Source organism: Megalobrama amblycephala, linkage group LG8, assembly GCF_018812025.1.
Source record: "Megalobrama amblycephala isolate DHTTF-2021 linkage group LG8, ASM1881202v1, whole genome shotgun sequence".
NCBI lineage: Eukaryota > Metazoa > Chordata > Actinopteri > Cypriniformes > Xenocyprididae > Megalobrama > Megalobrama amblycephala.
The window spans coordinates 25,293,391-25,312,342 of NC_063051.1; the positions used below are offsets into that span (position 1 = coordinate 25,293,391).

Genomic DNA, 18,952 nt, shown 5'->3' on the forward strand with positions numbered 1-18,952 from the left:
CTGTTTGAGAAAAGCGCCACACGGCACCCGTAGCCGCATCCCAGATTCAGCGCTGCCGCTGCTGTCACAACAGAGAAAGAGGATAATAAGTTATTAGACCGCTGACAGAAGAATAATCCTCTTCATACCGACCCCAAGCCGCTAACATTTTATTTCAAGTAAGAATAATGTTTTCTTTATTAATCAGCAGGCTTTCTAATGTTATAATGAATTATTATGTGTTTTTAATGGCGATGTTTCTGCATTGATTCATGAGGCCGTCTGTCTGACGTGTGCGCTTTAACTGTCATTTATGTTATAATAACTTATACAGTCTTACTGAAATTAATTTAAAACAAAGCACAACATGAACTCCTAATGCACTGTATTTTTAAACATCAGTTCAAACGGTTTGGAGAAAAAAAAGAAACATAAATGCACAGCTGATTCAACTAGACAGATGATGTAACGTTATTTAATTCGATTTCAGCTCAACAGTCCTGCGCGCGCAGTTTAAATAATATAATTAATGACTCCACAAGTATTATGCTTTTAAACTAATGATTTTATGTTAGTTTGCGAGCTTTCACCGGTGGTTTTCGCTATGCAGCCATATTGACTGACCATCCGGGACACTTACAGGAGTGTCCTGTGTGTGTGTGTGTGTGTGTGTGTGTGTGTGTGTGTGTGTGTTTGTGTGTGAACAAACTCTTCTCAGCTACTGCCGCAGTGAGCTGTCTTTTAGTAATTAAAAAAAAAAAAAAAAAAAAAAAGAAAGAAAAATACAAAAGGTTATTTGAAATAATGTGAGATTATAATATGAAGTTATGCATGAAATTTGCTGTTAAACATCTTTGATATTATATATATATATATTGTACATTTTTAATTTTATTTGTATGTATAATTTTATAATTATTATATATTATATTTGGCTAGCAACCAATGCATGGTGAAAGTCACTTTAAATCACTTCATTTCCCAGAATGCTCTCATTTACATAATATACAAATTATTTAAGATGCTGTATATCAAAATTGAAATCTTTGTATTTAATATATGTATTAATTGTTTGTTGTTTGGACAATGTTGAACTTAGTTTAGAGAAATATATTAAATTTAAAAAAAAGTATTTTACATAAGATTAAATTGTCACAATTAATTAAAATAATATTGTTAAAACTTGTGATGGACTTATGAAATTCACAGAACAGAGCACAATAAATCCAGGCAGTATACATTAAATATTAAAAAATAAATAAATTACAAATGAAATAAAAAAAAATCACTTATAAACAATAAATACTGAAATATATAAAAGCAAATTACAATGTAAATCAAATTAAACTTAAGTGGTTTTTTTTCAATATATATTGCAAGTCATTTAGGAAGTTTTAAGGCACTCCGTTTTTCAGCTGCTTTATAAATAAAAAATTTCAAATAATTTTAAGTGAAATTCAGTTCAGGAAATTCTTCTTCCTGTCATTCTTCTTCAAATTCCAGATCAAAATCCTGTGGTTTGTGTCCAATTCAAGTTCACACTGAAAAAGATCCAGTCCACTGAAAAAGATCAGACTTTTGCTCAACCCTGCAACACTAAAGTATACAAAAATGTGTCCTAAACCAGTTACCAGAGTGAAGCTGTTGATGAAGCAGTGACGTGGTGATTGTTGCACATTGAGCTCATGGGTGTGGACCAGAATGACCTCACGTGTGTGATATTCCCTGACTGACCACTAGAGACCGCTCTTGTAAAATAAGAAATAAAAGCAGCAGCAAGCAAATAAAACAAGTTAGCATCTAAAGGCTTTCTTAGCAAATGCACTCAAAAGATTAAATGTGTGTGTTTGTCTGTCTGTCTGCAGAATGTCTGACAAAAGTGAGCTGAAAGCAGAGTTAGAGAGAAAGAAACAACGATTGGCCCAGATCAGGGAGGAGAAGAAGAGGAAAGAGGAAGAACGCAAGAAGAAAGAGGTGAGCTGTTGTCTAAGTGATTTGTAGTGATTTTATTTCTGTGTTTGTGTTATACTGAAACACGTCTCTTTCTCTCTCTCTCTTTCTCTCTCTCATCTCCTGCAGCTGGATGGGCGGAAGGAGGGAGCATCTCCTCCGCAGGATGACTCTGATCTGGAGAGGAAGAGGAGGGAGGCAGAAGCCCTGCTGCAGAGCATGGGGATAGTGGATGCCTCCATGGGTATGAAACAACAAAGCAGCATAGAAAATTAAATGAGGTTTTTGTGGCTAACAAGTGTGAACAACAAGCAACCTACTAAAAAACACTTAAAAGTTGTTAAAAGGGGTCATATGAGGAGAATTCTGGATCTTTTGTAAGAGTATCATCCACATTCTGTAACTTTCAAAACTCAAAACCTCATTTTCAATGAGAAAATGCTATTTATTGAAACTACACAGCAAAAATGACTTGTTCTACAACTTCTGCAACCCTTTTCTGTTCATTGGACAGATTAACACATTAACACACCTTACATGTTAATGACACCTACCGGGTGATCAGAAACTTGGTCCACTCAGTTTCTGTAAGACAATAAAGAGAAAGCAGGACTGATGCTATTATTTCCAATATGTAGTTTAGAGCTGCACGATTAATCGTTAAAAGATCACAATCTCGATTCAAATGCCCACGCAATCTTCATTCCTAAATGACAACGATTCTCCTGTGTCTATTAAACCTTTGACAGTACGATCACAGCGAACATTCAGATCTGTGTTGGTGCTGCCGCTGACCAAGAGAAAGCAGTTGTCATGTATATGTATGAAACGGCTTCAAAAACAGTCCTTTCAACCACACAGTGATGTATTCATATTATCACAAAAGAACTCGGATAAAAGTTCATAGTTGTTCAGATATAAACACTGATGTGATGTCTATGGAAGGGATCATTTCAAATGATACAAAAATCATAAATAATATTACAAAAATAAGCAACAATTGTATCGATTACATCCTTAAACCAGTAGGTGGCGACAAGTGACTGTTAAAAAATATATTTGTCATTGAATCATTCATTCAAGAGATTCATTTAAAAATACTGATTCATGTGGTAATGTAACAAGTGAGGAATTTATGAGCGAGTCATTGAATCATTCATTCAAACCGTTTAAAAAAAAAAGATTCATTCATATTCATTAAACATTTTAAATAGGCTGCTGCAATAAACATTTGTCAGAACCACTAGTACAGGGATGGGCAGCTTCAGTCCTGGAGGGCCACTGCCCAGCAGAGTTTAGCTCCAACCCTAATCAAACACACCTGAACCAGCTAATCAAGGTCTTCAGGATTAGTAGAAAGCTATAGGCAAGTGAGTTTTTATCAGGGATGGAGATAAACTCTGCAGGACACTGGCCCTCCAGGACCAGAGTTGCCCATCCCTGCTCTAGTAAATTACATGTTATTTTGTTTAGTTGTCTGTTTAAAATCGAGAGAGAATCGTGATGATTTAGTTTAGGGTCCAATTCTCACTATTAACTAGTTGTTTATTAGCATGCATATTACTATGATATTGGCTGTTTATTAGTGCTTATAAAGCACGTATTAATGGCTTATTTTGCATGACTATATTCTACATCCCTCAATCCTACCCAATACTTAAACTTAACAACTATACTAACTATTAATAAGCAGTAATTAGGAGTTTATTGAGGCAAAAGTCATAGTTAATAGTTAGTTAATAGTGAAAACTTGACCCTAATCTAAAGCGTGACCATGATTTTATATATATATATATATATATATATATATATACAGTACAGTCCAAAAGTTTGGAACCACTAAGATTTTTAATGTTTTTAAAAGAAGTTTCGTCTGTTCACCAAAGGTTACATTTATTTAATTAAAAATACAGTAAAAAACAGTAATATTGTGAAATATTATTACAATTTAAAATAACTGTGTACTATTTAAATATATTTGACAAAGTAATTTATTCCTGTGATGCTGCTCAATAAACATTTATGATTATTTTCAATGTTGAAAACAGTTGTGTACTTTTTTTTTTCAGGATTCCTTGATGAATAGAAAGTTCAAAAGAACAGCATTTATCTGAAATACAAAGATTCTGTAGCATTATACACTACCGTTCAAAAGTTTGGGGTCACTAAGAATTTTTATTTTTATTTTTTTAAAAGAAATTAAAGAAATGAATACTTTTATTCAGCAAGGATGCATTAAATCAATCAAAAGTGGCAGTAAAGACATTTATAATGTTACAAAAGATTAGATTTCAGATAAACACTGTTCTTTTGAACTTTCTATTCATCAAATAATCCTGCAAAAAAATATTGTACACAAATATTTTGTACAATTGTACACATTAAATGTTTCTTGAGCAGCAGATCAGCATATTAGAATGATTTCTGAAGGATCATGTGACACCGAAGACTGGAGTAATGATGCTGAAAATTCAGCTTTGCCATCACAGGAATAAATTACTTTGTGAAATATATTCAAATAGAAAACAGTTATTTTAAATTGTACAATTCACAATATTGCTGTTTTTTACTGTATTTCTAATTAAATAAATGTAGCCTTGGTGAGCAGACGAAACTTCTTTTAATAACATTAAAAATCTTAGTGGTTCAAAACTTTTGGACTCTACTGTATGTGTGTGTGTGTGTTAATTATTTTATATATGATCTGTTTAAACCAGCCTAAGCTTGGTTAGATGTTTACCCAGCCTGACCAGCTGACAAGAACCCAAAGCCTTAAAATAAAGCTAATTTGTTTAGTCGTAATTATGTTATCCATCTCCTCTGGTTTTATGGTACTTTATTCTTTCTTTCTTAACATAATAGTTTTGTTTGGTTTGGAATGAGCACTGATATCTTTTTAACGCATGTGGATCCTGCATGAATATTAACCACTGCCCTTTTTGTCTTCTTCTTCTTTTTTTTGGCTCAATCCTCTTTGATTTTGCTGCTTCATCGTGTTTCTTGCTCCACCCTCTTGCTTTTTGTTGCTTACCTACTTTTTACATCTTTTTTTACTTGAAATTTTGTATGTTTTTTTTTTTATTTCAAACACCCACCCTTCGCCCTGCTTATGCATGTGTACGTAGTGCAACCTCTGCGCGTGGTAACAGAGGATACGTGTCTGTTTCACTATTTAGTCCCCCCTCCCATGTCCCCCTCTGCCAAATCAGTGGGCACACCCAGCGAAACGGGCAGCCAGGACTCAGGAGACGGCGGCACAGGGCCGAGGTGAGACGCACACGTGTACACAGATACAGAACATCAGAAACACTAGAGGTGGAGGGTATGACCACAATCTTATGGCATGGGAACTGTATATACACTACCATTCAAAAGTTTGGGGTAAGTAAGATTTTTTTTTTTAAATATTTTTATTCAAGGATGCATTAAATTGATCAAAACAGACATTTATAATGTCTCCATTTCAAATAAATGCTGTTCTTCTGAACTTTCTATTCATCAAAGAATCCTGAAAAAATCTATCATCGTTTCACACAAAAATATTAGACAGCACACCTGTTTTCAACACAACAACAAATCTTCCTTGATTTCTGGTTTCCTTATGTATAAACCTCAAGGTACTAACCCTCACTTTCAAAGCTCTTCATGACCTTGGTCCTTCATATTTATTTGATTTACTTCAGCCATATGCCCCTGTTTGTTCCTTAAGATTGTTTGTTCCACGGGATTGTTAATGAATCCTAAATTTAGTTTGGTCACGATGGATGCCAGGGCTTTTAGTGTTGTGGATCCCATGTTGTGGAATGCTCTGCCTTAAGACATCTGTCAAGAATCCTCCCTTCTTTCTTTTAGAAACCTCCTAAAAACATTTAGTCTCTGAATATTACTCTTCAGCTCTTGGTCTGTGAACCAAGTACTTTGATATGGATGTTTGTGATTTGTCTGTATTCCTCTAGCCTAACTGTGAAAAAGTTACCTTGGGCCTTTGGCTTTGGAAAGGTGCTATAAAAATAAAAAACATTATTATTATTGTTATTACAACATTACTGTTTTACTGTTTTTTTGATCAAAAACATGCAGACTTGATGAGCATAAGTATGGAAGCTTGTTTACACCACTAAATAAAAAAGGTAATTGTGACTTTTTATCTCACAATTCTGACATTTTCTTTCCTCACAATTGCAAGATTACATCTTGCAATTCTGACTTCTTTTCTCAGAATTGCCAGACATAAACTCACAATTGCGAGCTTAATGTCAGATTTGCAAGATATAAACTCGCAATTCTGACTTTTTTACTCGCAATTGCAAGATATAAACTCACAATGTTATAACAATGAGTTATAAAGTCCAATTCTGAAGAAAAAATGACTTTTCTTCCCAGAATTGCGAGTTTATATCTCACAATTCTGACTTTATAACTCACAATTCTGAGTTTATAACTTGCAGTTGTGTGTTATAAAGTCAGAATTGCTAGATATAAACATTTCTGAGAAAAAGTCAGAGTTGTGAGTTTATATCTCGCAATTCTGAACTTATAACTCGTAGTTGCAAGTTTATATCGCGTAATTCTGAGAAAAAAGTCAAAAATGCGAGATTCGAAAGTCGCAATTATACCTTTTTTATTTTTTATTCAGTGGCGGAAACAAGCTTCCATACAATCTTACCGACCCCAAACTTTTGAAAGATAGTGTAGTTAATCTTTCTTGAAATTCTATTAAAATATGGTTATGCATATTAAACAAATTATGTATACGAAACAACCATGTGATAATGCCTGTTTTTGGTTAATGAAGGGAATTAATTAACTTGCAAATAAAAGATTCTTTTTTCTCCTGTTTTTTTTTTTTTTTTAATATTATTATTATTGACATAAATGATGAAGAAAAAAAACAGCTTCACATTATATAACATATCATTATTTTAATATGTTGCGTGGAAAGCATAAACTAAACTTTGCTTCACACTCTGTATTTCACATTCCTCCATGTTTCACTGTAAAGATGTTTTCATCATTATCTTTTCATCTATTTTTCCCATTCTTTTAATTTGTCACAATATTTTCTGTCATTTCTATTAAATGCTTTGAGTTTTCAGAGATTCAACACAATTTTCAAAATGAAGAAAGTGCAATAAACTCATCACTGCAGGCTGGCACTTTTCTCACCATTTTGATTTTAAACTGAAATTTTCAGTTTTAGTTGCTTGAAATGTTTTCAAAAATACAACAAATTATTTACATCATTCATATATATATATATATATATATATATATATATATATATATATATATATATATATATATATATATATATATATATATATATATATATATATATATATATATATATATATATATATATATATATATATATATATATATATATATACAGTGCACAGCATAAATGAGTACGCCCCCTCTGAAACTTCTGAAAGTCAGCAATTACTCAATTACTAAAGAAGCATGTCAAAATTATTCAGGAAAATTAGATTTTCTTATCAAGGTGATAAAATGTTGTGTAGGAAAAATGAGTACACCCTCCTAAAAGTTACTAAAATAAATGAAAGAAAAATTTTCTGGTGTAAGTTTAAGGCAATGTTTGATCAACACGTAAGTATGTTGAACCAAAACATTTAAAGAGAAGTAATTTCTTGACGATTAAAAGTGTTATATAGCCCACTGAATCATTCTCAGACTTAATGCTAACAACAATGGAACCACTTGAGAGAGAATCGTCAAGAGACTTATTTCTTACCACAAAAGAGGACAATGGTACAAGAAGATTACCAAATGTTTAAAGTGTGAAAATATAGCAAAAGTAACAAAGAAATTCAAAACAATGGACTTGTGACAAGGCCCCTGAAATAATCAGGCCTTCATTTTAAGCTTTCATTTAGTGATGAGGGATTTTTTTGCTAGACAAAGAGCTGGAGAAATACCAAGCGAGTGTCTCAGAGCCAGCAAAAGCTATGAAAAGAGTGACTGTTTATCTCACAGAGTAAGATGCAGCCTGCAGAAATGACATGCATGGTTGTTGTTCTCACTGGAAATACCTACTGTAGCCAAAGCACAATAAAGTCATTTGGCCATTTCCAAAGCCCATGTTTACAAAATATAGATTCTGGGAATCAGTTCTCTGGTCTCATGAGACCAAATCAATCATTTTGGATCTAACAGCATCCAAAATGTTCTGGTGTTGCTAGAGGAGGAGTACAGTGAGAAGTGCCTGGTTCCCACAGTAAAGTTCAGTGGTAGTAAAGCTCTTACATATAGGGATGAATGAGTGCTGAAGGTGTGAGGGAGTTGTGCTTTATCAATGCTGTCATGAATTCCCACACCACTGTGTAATTTAATACACAAACTTGAAACAGAAGATGTTACCCTTTCCTCATTCCCTGCATTGTTGGGCATTTTTTCAACATGACAATGAGGATATGCATTCTCCCAAGGTGAAAAACCTTCTGTGGACATTTATTGCACTCAATCTTAACACTCTTGAGCACCTGTGGGGGATTCTGTAGAGACAAGTTGAGCAACACTCCCAATTAAAAAGCTCAGGGCATTTAAGAAGCTCATCATCCAAGTGATAAACAGGACAGATGTGACAATTTGTCATGAACTTGTACACTCCGTGCCAAGAAGGGTCAGAGCAGTATATTCTAAATTATGGAGGGCATACTAAGTACTAGAATATTATACAATTGTTGAATTAATTCTAGGGTGTACTCATTTCTGCAATTCTTAATTTAAACAAAATTGGCTAATTGACTTATTTTATGGCTATTAATGACATATATTTCTCAGTTTTTATTATGTATATGTTTAATACATTTTAGTTTTGCCATCTTTTCATGAATTGTATTAGTGATCATAAAGAAAATACATCTTTTTTATTTGTATAGAGGGGGTGTACTCATTTATGCTGTGCACTGTATAATCTCACATATATAGTCCATCCAGAAAGTATTCACATCCTTTTTTAAAAAAAATTCACATTCGAGGGGTCCGAATACTTTCTGAATACAGTAAAAACAGTCAACACATTTCTACCATCTTGCATCATAACACACCCAGCCTTAATAAACATAATTCATAGACATGCAGATAAACACGTACTGTAATACAATATATGTAAAGTACTTTGGGGTTTGATTTCTATTGTCTGTATTGCATTGTGTACTATGTGAAAGTCGTCTGCATGCACATGTATATTTGTGTATAACAGTGATAAGTGCTCTCCCTTGTAACCGTCTGCATGCGTGTCTGCCTGTGTGTGTCTCTAACAGGACTCTTCATTGGGACTCTGACCCCTCTACTCTACTGCTCCATTCAGACTCTCAGCTCGGGTACTGCTGTCTCGCTCTCATTAATATCACTCCTGCTGCGCTTTAACTGCACATTCTGCTTTTATTACCTTTTATTACCCGGCTCTCCTTCATTTATCCTTCTGTCACATTGTCCTCTCACTCTTGCTGTCTTTCTTTTTTTTTCATGGACAGTCATGATGAACCAAATAGTGCATTGTGTGAATACAATATGACTCCCTTAGCATAGCTAGCTAAATGATGTAACTATCTTAAAGGTAATTTCTACAAAGTTGAAGAAAAATGTTTGCATTACACTCCCCCCGCTTGAGTCCAGGTAGATTGACCTATGATTTATCAATGTACAATCTTATTTCCTGTCGGAAACCATTCAGACAGCCCACTGTTGCTATGGTTACCTTTTCAGACCAACATGAAATGTTCCTTATGTAACATAGAATTAAGACTATTAAAACAACAGTAGTTTAGTATGTACTTCCTAAGATCCTCAAACTGTTGTACTGACTTTGTGGACATTACCACCCCTCAGCAGATGGAATTTCTAGTTTGTTTGTGTTTAAATTCGGTTATTTTTTTTTTTTTAATGTATTGTTTATTATTTATTATTAATTTTTTGCTGTTTTTAATGTAATTATTTGTATTAATTTATTGTTAATTTATTATTATTTTTTTACCATTTATTTATTAATGTAAAATTTATATAATAATTTTTAATTATTTTTTATATTTATCAGTTATTTTTAGTTAATTAATTAATTGTTGTATTTATTTATTTTTAATTGATTTATTTTCATTTAAGCATTTTTATTTTTTAAGTAATTAATTAATTTATTTATTTTTATTATTGTTTTATTATTAACTAATAAATTGACATTTTCAATTTAATTATGTATTTATTTATTTTAAATTCATAAATTTTAATTATTTTAATTAATTTATTTTTTATTTATTAGGTTTTAATTTTTTATAAATTTATTATAATTATTAATTTTTTGATTCAGTTATTTTAATTAATTAATTTATTATTAGATAATTATTTGTTGTGTTTAATTTAATAATTTATTTTAATTTTATTGTTTGTTGGTTTGTTTATTGTTTTTAATTGTTTAATATGTTTGATTTAATTATTTATTATTTTTAATTTAATCATTTGTGTATCCCACAGTCTTTTTCAGTCTAAACATATGTGTGTATTTTCTGCAGACGTGGCCCGCTGAAGTTGGGCATGTCAAAGGTCACGCAGGTGGACTTCCCGCCCAAAGAGCTGGTGTCATACTCAAAAGAAACCCAGACGCCCACACAGACTCATCACAAAAATGGTAAATCACACACAAGCTGCTTTTCTTTAAAGCATCAGTGTGCGTATGAGACTAAACTCTTTCTCTGCTTTCTGAAGATGAGGAAGAGGAGGACGATTTGGCTGTGACGCAGCCTGTACTGGAGCCTCAAGAGGAGAAAGACTCTCAAAAAGAGGAAGAAGAAGGTAGGGCTCTGAAACACAGCAACGAGAGAAATCATGTTCAATAGTTGTCTTCTAAAATTAATTTTACATTGTTACGTGAAATTAGCTTTAAATGATTACTGATGAAGGAAACTTTTTCTGTGTGTAGCGCCTCATGAGCTGACGGAGGAAGAGAAACAACAGATTCTTCACTCAGAGGAATTCGTGACTTTCTTTGACCACAGCTCTCGTATTATGGAGCGCGCTCTCTCTGAGCAGGTGGATGTTTTTTTCGACTACAGTGGGCGAGACCTTCAGGATAAAGAGGGGTGAGGAGAGAGTTTGTTTATCTGTTATCAGATGTGCAACGTGTCTGGTGTGTGATGGTGAAATCATGTTTGTTTCAGGGAGTCTCAGGCTGGGGCCAAACTCTCCCTGAACAGACAGTTTGCAGACGAACGCTGGTCTAAACACAGAGTCGTCACCTGTCTCGACTGGTCACCACAGGTACTTGATCGTGCAAACTTTTGACTGATAGTGTGTATTTAGCTAAATACAGCTTTTTAATAAGTGAAGTTCCCCTCACTGTTCTTGTTCTCATCAGTACCCTGAGCTGCTGGTGGCGTCGTACTCCAGTAATGAGGATGCGCCACATGAGCCGGACGGTGTGGCTCTCGTCTGGAACATGAAATATAAGAAAACCACACCAGAATATGTCTTCCACTGCCAGGTGATGATCTCAATGCATATCTTTATGCATTAAAAAATGTAAATTATTATTTTGGGTAACACTTTATGTGTCCTCGTTACATGTAGTTACTATAGTAATAACTATAAATTATTCATAATTACATGCTGCTAACCCTAAACCTATAGTAAGTACATGTTGTTAATTATTATCACTACTCAGTACTTAAATGTTTAATTACACTGTAACAAGGACATCTTAAAATAAAGTGTAAGCATATTATATTTTATATAATAATATATTGTTATGTTAAGGTTCAAAGGTCACATGGCTCATGTAATATGTGTCTTTGTTCAGTCTGCAGTGATGTCCGCAGCGTTTGCACAGTTTCATCCTAATCTGGTGGTTGGAGGCACGTACTCGGGTCAGATCGTCCTGTGGGACAACCGAAGTAACAAACGCACCCCTGTACAGAGGACTCCACTCTCAGCCTCAGCTCACACGGTACACGAGGACAAACACCTCTGCATTTTCTTCATCCACACTATTCTGGTGGCTCATATCCATCACTGCTCTCTCTCTCTAGCACCCGGTGTTCTGTGTGAATGTGGTGGGAACTCAGAACGCTCACAATCTCATCAGCATCTCCACGGATGGGAAGATGTGCTCCTGGAGTCTGGACATGCTGTCTACACCACAGGTAACACATCTACAAACCCGATTCCAAAAAAGTTAGGACACTGTACAAATTGTGAATAAAAAAGGAATGCAATAATTTACAAATCTCATAAACTTATATTTTATTCACAATAGAATATAGATAACATATCAAATGTTGAAAGTGAGACATTTTGAAATGTCATGCCAAATTTTGGCTCATTCATGAGAGCTACACATTCCAAAAAAGTTGGGACAGGTAGCAATAAGAGGCTGGAAAAGTTAAATGTACATATAAAGAACAGCTGGAGGACCAATTTGCAACTTATTAGGTCAATTGGCAACATGATTGGGTATAAAAAGAGCCTCTCAGAGTGGCAGTGTCTCTCAGAAGTCAAGATGGGCAGAGGATCACCAATTCCCCCAATGCTGCTGCGAAAAATAGTGGAGCAATATCAGAAAGGAGTTTCTCAGAGAAAAATTGCAAAGAGTTTGAAGTTATCATCAAAAGATTCAGAGAATCTGGAACAATCTCTGTGCGTAAGGGTCAAGGCCGGAAAACCATACTGGATGCCCGTGATCTTCGGGCCCTTAGACGGCACTGCATCACTTACAGGAATGCTACTGTAATGGAAATCACAACATGGGCTCAGGAATACTTCCAGAAAACATTGTCGGTGAACACAATCCACCGTGCCATTCGCCGTTGCTGGCTAAAACTCTATAGGTCAAAAAAAGAAGCCATATCATGATCCAGAAGCGCAGGCGTTTTCTCTGGGCCAAGGCTCATTTAAAATGGACTGTGGCAAAGTGGAAAACTGTTCTGTGGTCAGACGAATCAAAATTTGAAGTTCTTTTTGGAAAACTGGGACGCCATGTCATCCGGAATAAAGAAGACAAGGACAACCAAAGTTGTTATCAGCGCTCAGTTCAGAAGCCTGCATCTCTGATGGTATGGGGTTGCATGAGTGCGTGTGGCATGGGCAGCTTACACATCTGGAAAGGCACCATCAATGCTGAAAGGTATATCCAAGTTCTAGAACATATGCTCCCATCCAGACGTCGTCTCTTTCAGGGAAGACCTTGCATTTTCCAACATGACAATGCCAGACCACATACTCCATCAATTACAACATCATGGCTGCGTAGAAGAAGGATCCGGGTACTGAAATGGCCAGCCTGCAGTCCAGATCTTTCACCCATAGAAAACATTTGGCGCATCATAAAGAGGAAGATGCGACAAAGAAGACCTAAGACAGTTGAGCAACTAGAAGCCTGTGTTAGACAAGAATGGGACAGCATTCCTATTCCTAAACTTGAGCAACTTGTCTCCTCAGTCCCCAGACGTTTGCAGACTGTTATAAAAAGAAGAGGGGATGCCACACAGTGGTAAACATGGCCTTGTCCCAACTTTTTTGAGATGTGTTGATGCCATGAAATTTAAAATCAACTTATTTTTCCCTTAAAATGATACATTTTCTCAGTTTAAACATTTTATATGTCATCTGTGTTGTATTCTGAATAAAATATTGAAATTTGAAACTTCCACATCATTGCATTCTGTTTTTATACACAATTTGTCTCAACTTTTTTGGAATCGAGTTTGTACATACATTACCCTTCAAAAGTTTGGGGTCAGTTTTTTTTTTTTAAAGAAATTATTAGGTTTATTCTGCAAGGACTCATAAAATTGATCAAAAGTGCCAATAAAGACATTTATAATGTTATAAAAGATTTATATTTCAAATACTTTCTAGTCATCAGAGTCCTGAAAAAAATCACAATTTCCACAAAAATATGAAGCAGCACAACTGTTTGCAACATTGATAATAATAAATGTTTTGAGCAACAAATCAGCATATTAGAATGATTTCTGAAGGATCATGTGACACTGAAGACTGGAGTAATGAAAAAATTCACATAGAAAAGAGTTACTTTAAATGGTAATAATATTTCACAATATTACTGTTTTTACTGTATTTTTGATCAGATAAATGTAGTCGTGGTGAGCAAAAGAGACTTCTTTCAAAAACATAAAAAAAATCTTACCCCTTTAACCCCAAACTTGCATAAACCGGTAAAACATGTATTTGAATGCACCGTAAGTCGCTTTGGATAAAAGCGTCTGCCAAGAGCATTAATACAAAAATTCTATGAATCCTAAAAATGTCAACAAAAAAAGTCTTAGTAGGCAAATCACCAGGGTTTGAATCAGTGCCATTTGCTCTCTTGCATCCAGATACACAACAGTCAACCTCCCACGTGCTGTGTGTGTGTGTTTGTGTGTGTAGGACAGTCTGGAACTCGTGTTCAAACAGTCCAAGTCAGTTGCAGTGACCTCCATGTCATTTCCTCTGGGTGACGTCAATAACTTTGTAGTGGGCAGTGAGGACGGGTCTGTCTACACCGCATGTAGACATGGCAGGTAAGAGTGTGAGCGCTGTAGTGTTTGTGCCAGTTTCACATCCGCACAAGTGTTTGATTTCTATTGGTGTGCGTGTGTGTGTTGTAGTAAAGCGGGCATCAGTGAGATGTTTGAGGGTCATCATGGACCAATCACAGGGCTCGACTGCCACACAGCGGCAGGACCAGTCGACTTCTCTCACCTGTTTGTTACTTCCTCTTTTGACTGGACCGTCAAACTCTGGAGCACCAAGGTGCCAAACACTCTACTATTATAAACACTACATCTACACCACTGAAGTGGTTACTCTAATCCGATGGAGGATTTATTTCGTATTTTCTATATATTAAGGCCTGTACACACCGGGACGAATATCGCACGCGTTTATCGCCAGCGTTTTTCGAGACGTTTTTTGTGTTCACACCCAAGCGATTTTCACTGGCGATGCGCAGAGTGAACGTGCAAATTCACTCCCTGACAGTATGTGGCGCTTGTGCTTAACGGTAGTGCAAATAAACATATTTATGATATTAATAAAGTTAAAGAAGATACAAATGCAGATATTAAATGGCATATATATGAGAGATGGTAGTCAGAAACAGTATTGCAAATAAACATTTATGAAATAGACATTCTCAACTATATTTCTTGAATGTAAAAGAAAAAAAAAAAAAGTTTTTCGCGTCGGTGTGCACACTCACATTGGCGCCCGTTGTTTAGTCACGAGGCGTTAAACGTCGGCGAAAATCGCGCGCGATATTCGTCCCGGTGTGAACAGGCCTTTATTATAGTATTTTTTATTATTGTTAGTATTAGTTTTCATTTTGATTTTAATTAATTTTGTTGTGTGCTTTTGTCATTTTTACTTTTTTTTCATTCTGTTTAGCTTAATTCTTTTAGCATTTTCTCATTTGTTTTGTTAATTTTAGTTATTCAACTTATTCTGGTTTTCATCTAATATTTATATTTTATTCAATTTCAGCTTTATTTCAATTAATGAATTTTTTTTAATAGTTTTAGTTTACAGTAACAACACTGGTCTGTTTGTCTCTCCTGACAGAACAATAAGCTTTAATTCATTTTTTATTCAGTTTTAGTAATTTTATTACTTAAACTAAACATATTTTATTTCAGTTTTAATTTTCAGATAATATTTTTATTTGATTTCATTTCAGCTTTATTTCAATGAACAAAAAGTGAAAATGCATAAAAAAACAGTTTTGCTGAAAAATTTGCTGTCTTCACAGCCTGTTTCCATCCAATTGGCCTTTTACTGATAAAATGGTATGCGTGATCATGTCATAACAAAAAACAAACAAACAAAAACAAACAAAAAAACCCCCCCTGCATTGTTGCATAAGTGTCACATTGTGGCTTTGATGAATCGGAGATTACCAGGAAAGCATATCTACCACATAATACAAAGACGAGACTGAACAAAGAATTGAGGAGACTAAGATCTTAAATACACAGGGCGACATCATGATTGACAGGTGAATGTAGTTAGTAACTAAGGGAACTAACAAGGGATTAATCAAGACTAAACTGAACCGGAGACACAAGTGACAAACACAAAAAGGCAACTAAATTAAGCATAATCCTGACATTAAGATTACGAATTTATACACTAAAAAATTTTGTTGCAATTCGCTATGACAACTTTACGGAGCCCCGGATATGACATGCAGGAAAAAATAGTAGGCTAAATCGTGCGCACAATTTACTAATTTGCTCTCTCGTTTTACTAAAACGTGCGCACGATTTGCTATTTCGTTCCCTCGATTTATAAATCATGCACGATTATAAATCGTATGCACATTTTAGTAAATCAAGGGAACGCATTAGTAAATCGTGCGCACAAATTAGTAAATTGAGGGAACAAATTAGCATTTCATGTGCGTGGCTCTGTATAACTTAAAGGTGCCCTAGATTCAAAAATTGAATTTATCTTGGCATAGTTAAATAACAAGAGTTCAGTACATGGAAATGACATACAGTGAGTCTCAAACTCCATTGTTTCCTCCTTATATAAATCTCATTTGTTTAAAAGACCTCTGAAGAACAGGCGAATCTCAACATAACACCGACTGTTACGTAACAGTCGGGGTGTACGCCCCAATATTTGCATATGCCAGCCCATGTTCCCAACATTATGAAAGGCATTAGACAAGGGCAGAACGTCTGGATGTGCAGAGCTGAATCAACAGACTAGGTAAGCAAGCAAGGACAATAGCAAAAAATGGCAGATGGAGCAATAATAACTGACATGATCCATGATATCATGATATTTTTAGTGATATTTGTAAATTGTCTTTCTAAATGTTTCGTTAGCATGTTGCTAATGTACTGTTAAATGTGGTTAAAGTTACTATCGTTTCTTACTGTATTCACGGAGACAAAACTGTCGTTATTTTCATTTTTAAACACTTGCAGTCTATATAATGCATAAACACAACTTCATTCTTTATAAATCTCTCCAACAGTGTAGCATTAGCCGTTAGCCACGGAGCATAGTCTCAAACTCATTCAGAATCAAATGTAAACATCAAAATAAACACTGTACTTACGCGATTAGACATGCTGCATGACGAACACTTTGTAAAGATCCATTTTGAGGGTTATATTAGCTGTTTGAACTTTTTTATGTTGTTTAAGGCAAGCGCAAGCTCTTGGGGCGTGGAGCACGAGATTTAAAGGGCCACACACCCTGAATCGGCTCATTTCTAATTATGCCCCAAAATAGGCAGTTAAACAAATGAATTAAAAAAAATGTATGGGGTATTTTGAGCTGAAACTTCACAGACACATTCAGGGGACACCTTAGACTTATATTACATCTTTTAAAAAAAGTTCTAGGGCACCTTTAAATATTTGCGTTAGAATAACTTTCCCAGATTTAACTTGTTGAGATAACTCAAAATATCCAAGTTGTCACAAAATTGGACAAAATTAAGGATGAATGATGTTTGAGAACATGTAATGCATCTTATTCTTACCAACAGTTATATCTAACTTACTAATTATAAATAGGTTTAATATATTTAATGCACCTTTGAACATTACAGAAAAACTGCTTTAACGGGAGCAACACCAGAACGCGGACATTGCATGTAGGCTAATACTGTCATGTGACAGCACATTTAATTGTGTTAAAGCCCTTTTTCTCATCAAAAAGTGTTTCCAAACTAATTTGACATCATTTGAAGTTTCGATATAACATTTATGTGATAAAGGTAAATAGAATGCAAAAGATGTAATCAGTAACCATTTTGAAGTGCTGAACCTTTTTCCAAAAAAATCCTTGGATGGAAACCTGGCTAATGATGGTCTGTTTGTGTTGCTCCTGACAAAACAATAAGCTTTGATTCATTTTTATTTTAGTTTTAGTAATTTTAGTAATTTTATTTCAGTGTTTTAATTTATATTCTAATATTTATATTTAATATCATTTCAGCTTTATTTCAGTTCATTTCAATTTTAATAGTTTTTGTTTTAGTGAACAAGACTGGTCTGTTTGTGTCTCTCCTGACAGAACAATAAGCCTTTGTACTCTTTTGAGGACAATTCAGACTACGTGTATGATGTCATGTGGTCACCCACACATCCGGCTCTGTTTGCTTGTGTGGACGGGCTCGGACGTTTGGACCTGTGGAACCTTAACAATGAAACTGAGGTACACAAATCTCATAGAAATATAATATGAACACATCCACAAATCTTGAATGATTATGTGCTGCTTCAGGTTCCCACAGCAAGCGTAAGCGTGGAAGGAAACCCTGCGCTGAACCGTGTGCGCTGGGCTCACTCGGGACGAGAGGTGGCCGTCGGCGACTCTGAGGGTCAGGTGCACATTTACGACGTTGGAGAGGTGAGGACGACACTGCTGAACCACTTTCAGTTTTCAAAAATACTTTAGTTTGTATAAAAGCTTGTTTCCACCAAGGAATTAAATACTTTTTTTTTTCTTTTTATTTCACAATTCTGGCTTTTTTAATGTTAAAAAGTCAGAATTTTGAGATAAAATTGTCAGACAACTTTTATATCTCACAATTTTATCTCAAAAATTCTGAAAAAGCAATTTATAATTGTGAGATATAAACTCGCAGTTGTGAGAAAAAAGTCAGAATTGAGTTTATATCTTGCAATTGACTTTTTTTCCTCAAAATTATGAAATATAAACTTGCAAATGCGAGTTATTAGGTCAGAATTGCGACATATAAACTCAATTGCGAAAAAAACGTCAGTATTGTCAGCTGACTTTTCCTCACAGTTGCGAGCTTATATCTCACAATTTTGAGAAAAAACATCAGAATCGTATATAAACTCGTAATCAAGAGAAAAAAAAGTCAGAATTGAGTTTATCTCATAATTGACTTTTTTTCTCAAAATTTTGAGATATAAACTCGCAATTGCAAGTAAAGTCAGAATTGCAAGATATACTGTAAACTAAATTGCGATTTTTTTTTTCCTCACAATTGCGAATTTATTTCACAATTTTAAGAAAAAAA

General features: G+C 34.6%; 1 protein-coding gene across 4 annotated transcripts in view; it reads left to right on the forward strand.

Moving 5' to 3' along the window:
- The window catches only part of dync1i2b (dynein, cytoplasmic 1, intermediate chain 2b), a 22,025-nt gene continuing 3,073 nt past the window's right edge, over positions 1 to 18,952 (forward strand). Inside the window, exons 1-16 of one of the 4 annotated variants that reach the window (XM_048200217.1) lie at positions 1 to 158; positions 1,845 to 1,953; positions 2,059 to 2,173; positions 5,055 to 5,196; positions 9,216 to 9,275; positions 10,458 to 10,573; positions 10,651 to 10,737; positions 10,865 to 11,024; positions 11,103 to 11,202; positions 11,300 to 11,425; positions 11,741 to 11,887; positions 11,970 to 12,083; positions 14,332 to 14,465; positions 14,553 to 14,697; positions 17,977 to 18,117; positions 18,187 to 18,312. In XM_048200217.1, the coding sequence (XP_048056174.1) occupies positions 1,846 to 1,953; positions 2,059 to 2,173; positions 5,055 to 5,196; positions 9,216 to 9,275; positions 10,458 to 10,573; positions 10,651 to 10,737; positions 10,865 to 11,024; positions 11,103 to 11,202; positions 11,300 to 11,425; positions 11,741 to 11,887; positions 11,970 to 12,083; positions 14,332 to 14,465; positions 14,553 to 14,697; positions 17,977 to 18,117; positions 18,187 to 18,312 (1,821 nt within the window). In that variant the 5' untranslated portion in view covers positions 1 to 158; position 1,845. The remainder of the gene's footprint in view (positions 159 to 1,844; positions 1,954 to 2,058; positions 2,174 to 5,054; positions 5,197 to 9,215; positions 9,276 to 10,457; positions 10,574 to 10,650; positions 10,738 to 10,864; positions 11,025 to 11,102; positions 11,203 to 11,299; positions 11,426 to 11,740; positions 11,888 to 11,969; positions 12,084 to 14,331; positions 14,466 to 14,552; positions 14,698 to 17,976; positions 18,118 to 18,186; positions 18,313 to 18,952) is intronic. The other 3 variants (XM_048200218.1, XM_048200219.1, XM_048200220.1) reach the window with 3 other exon arrangements.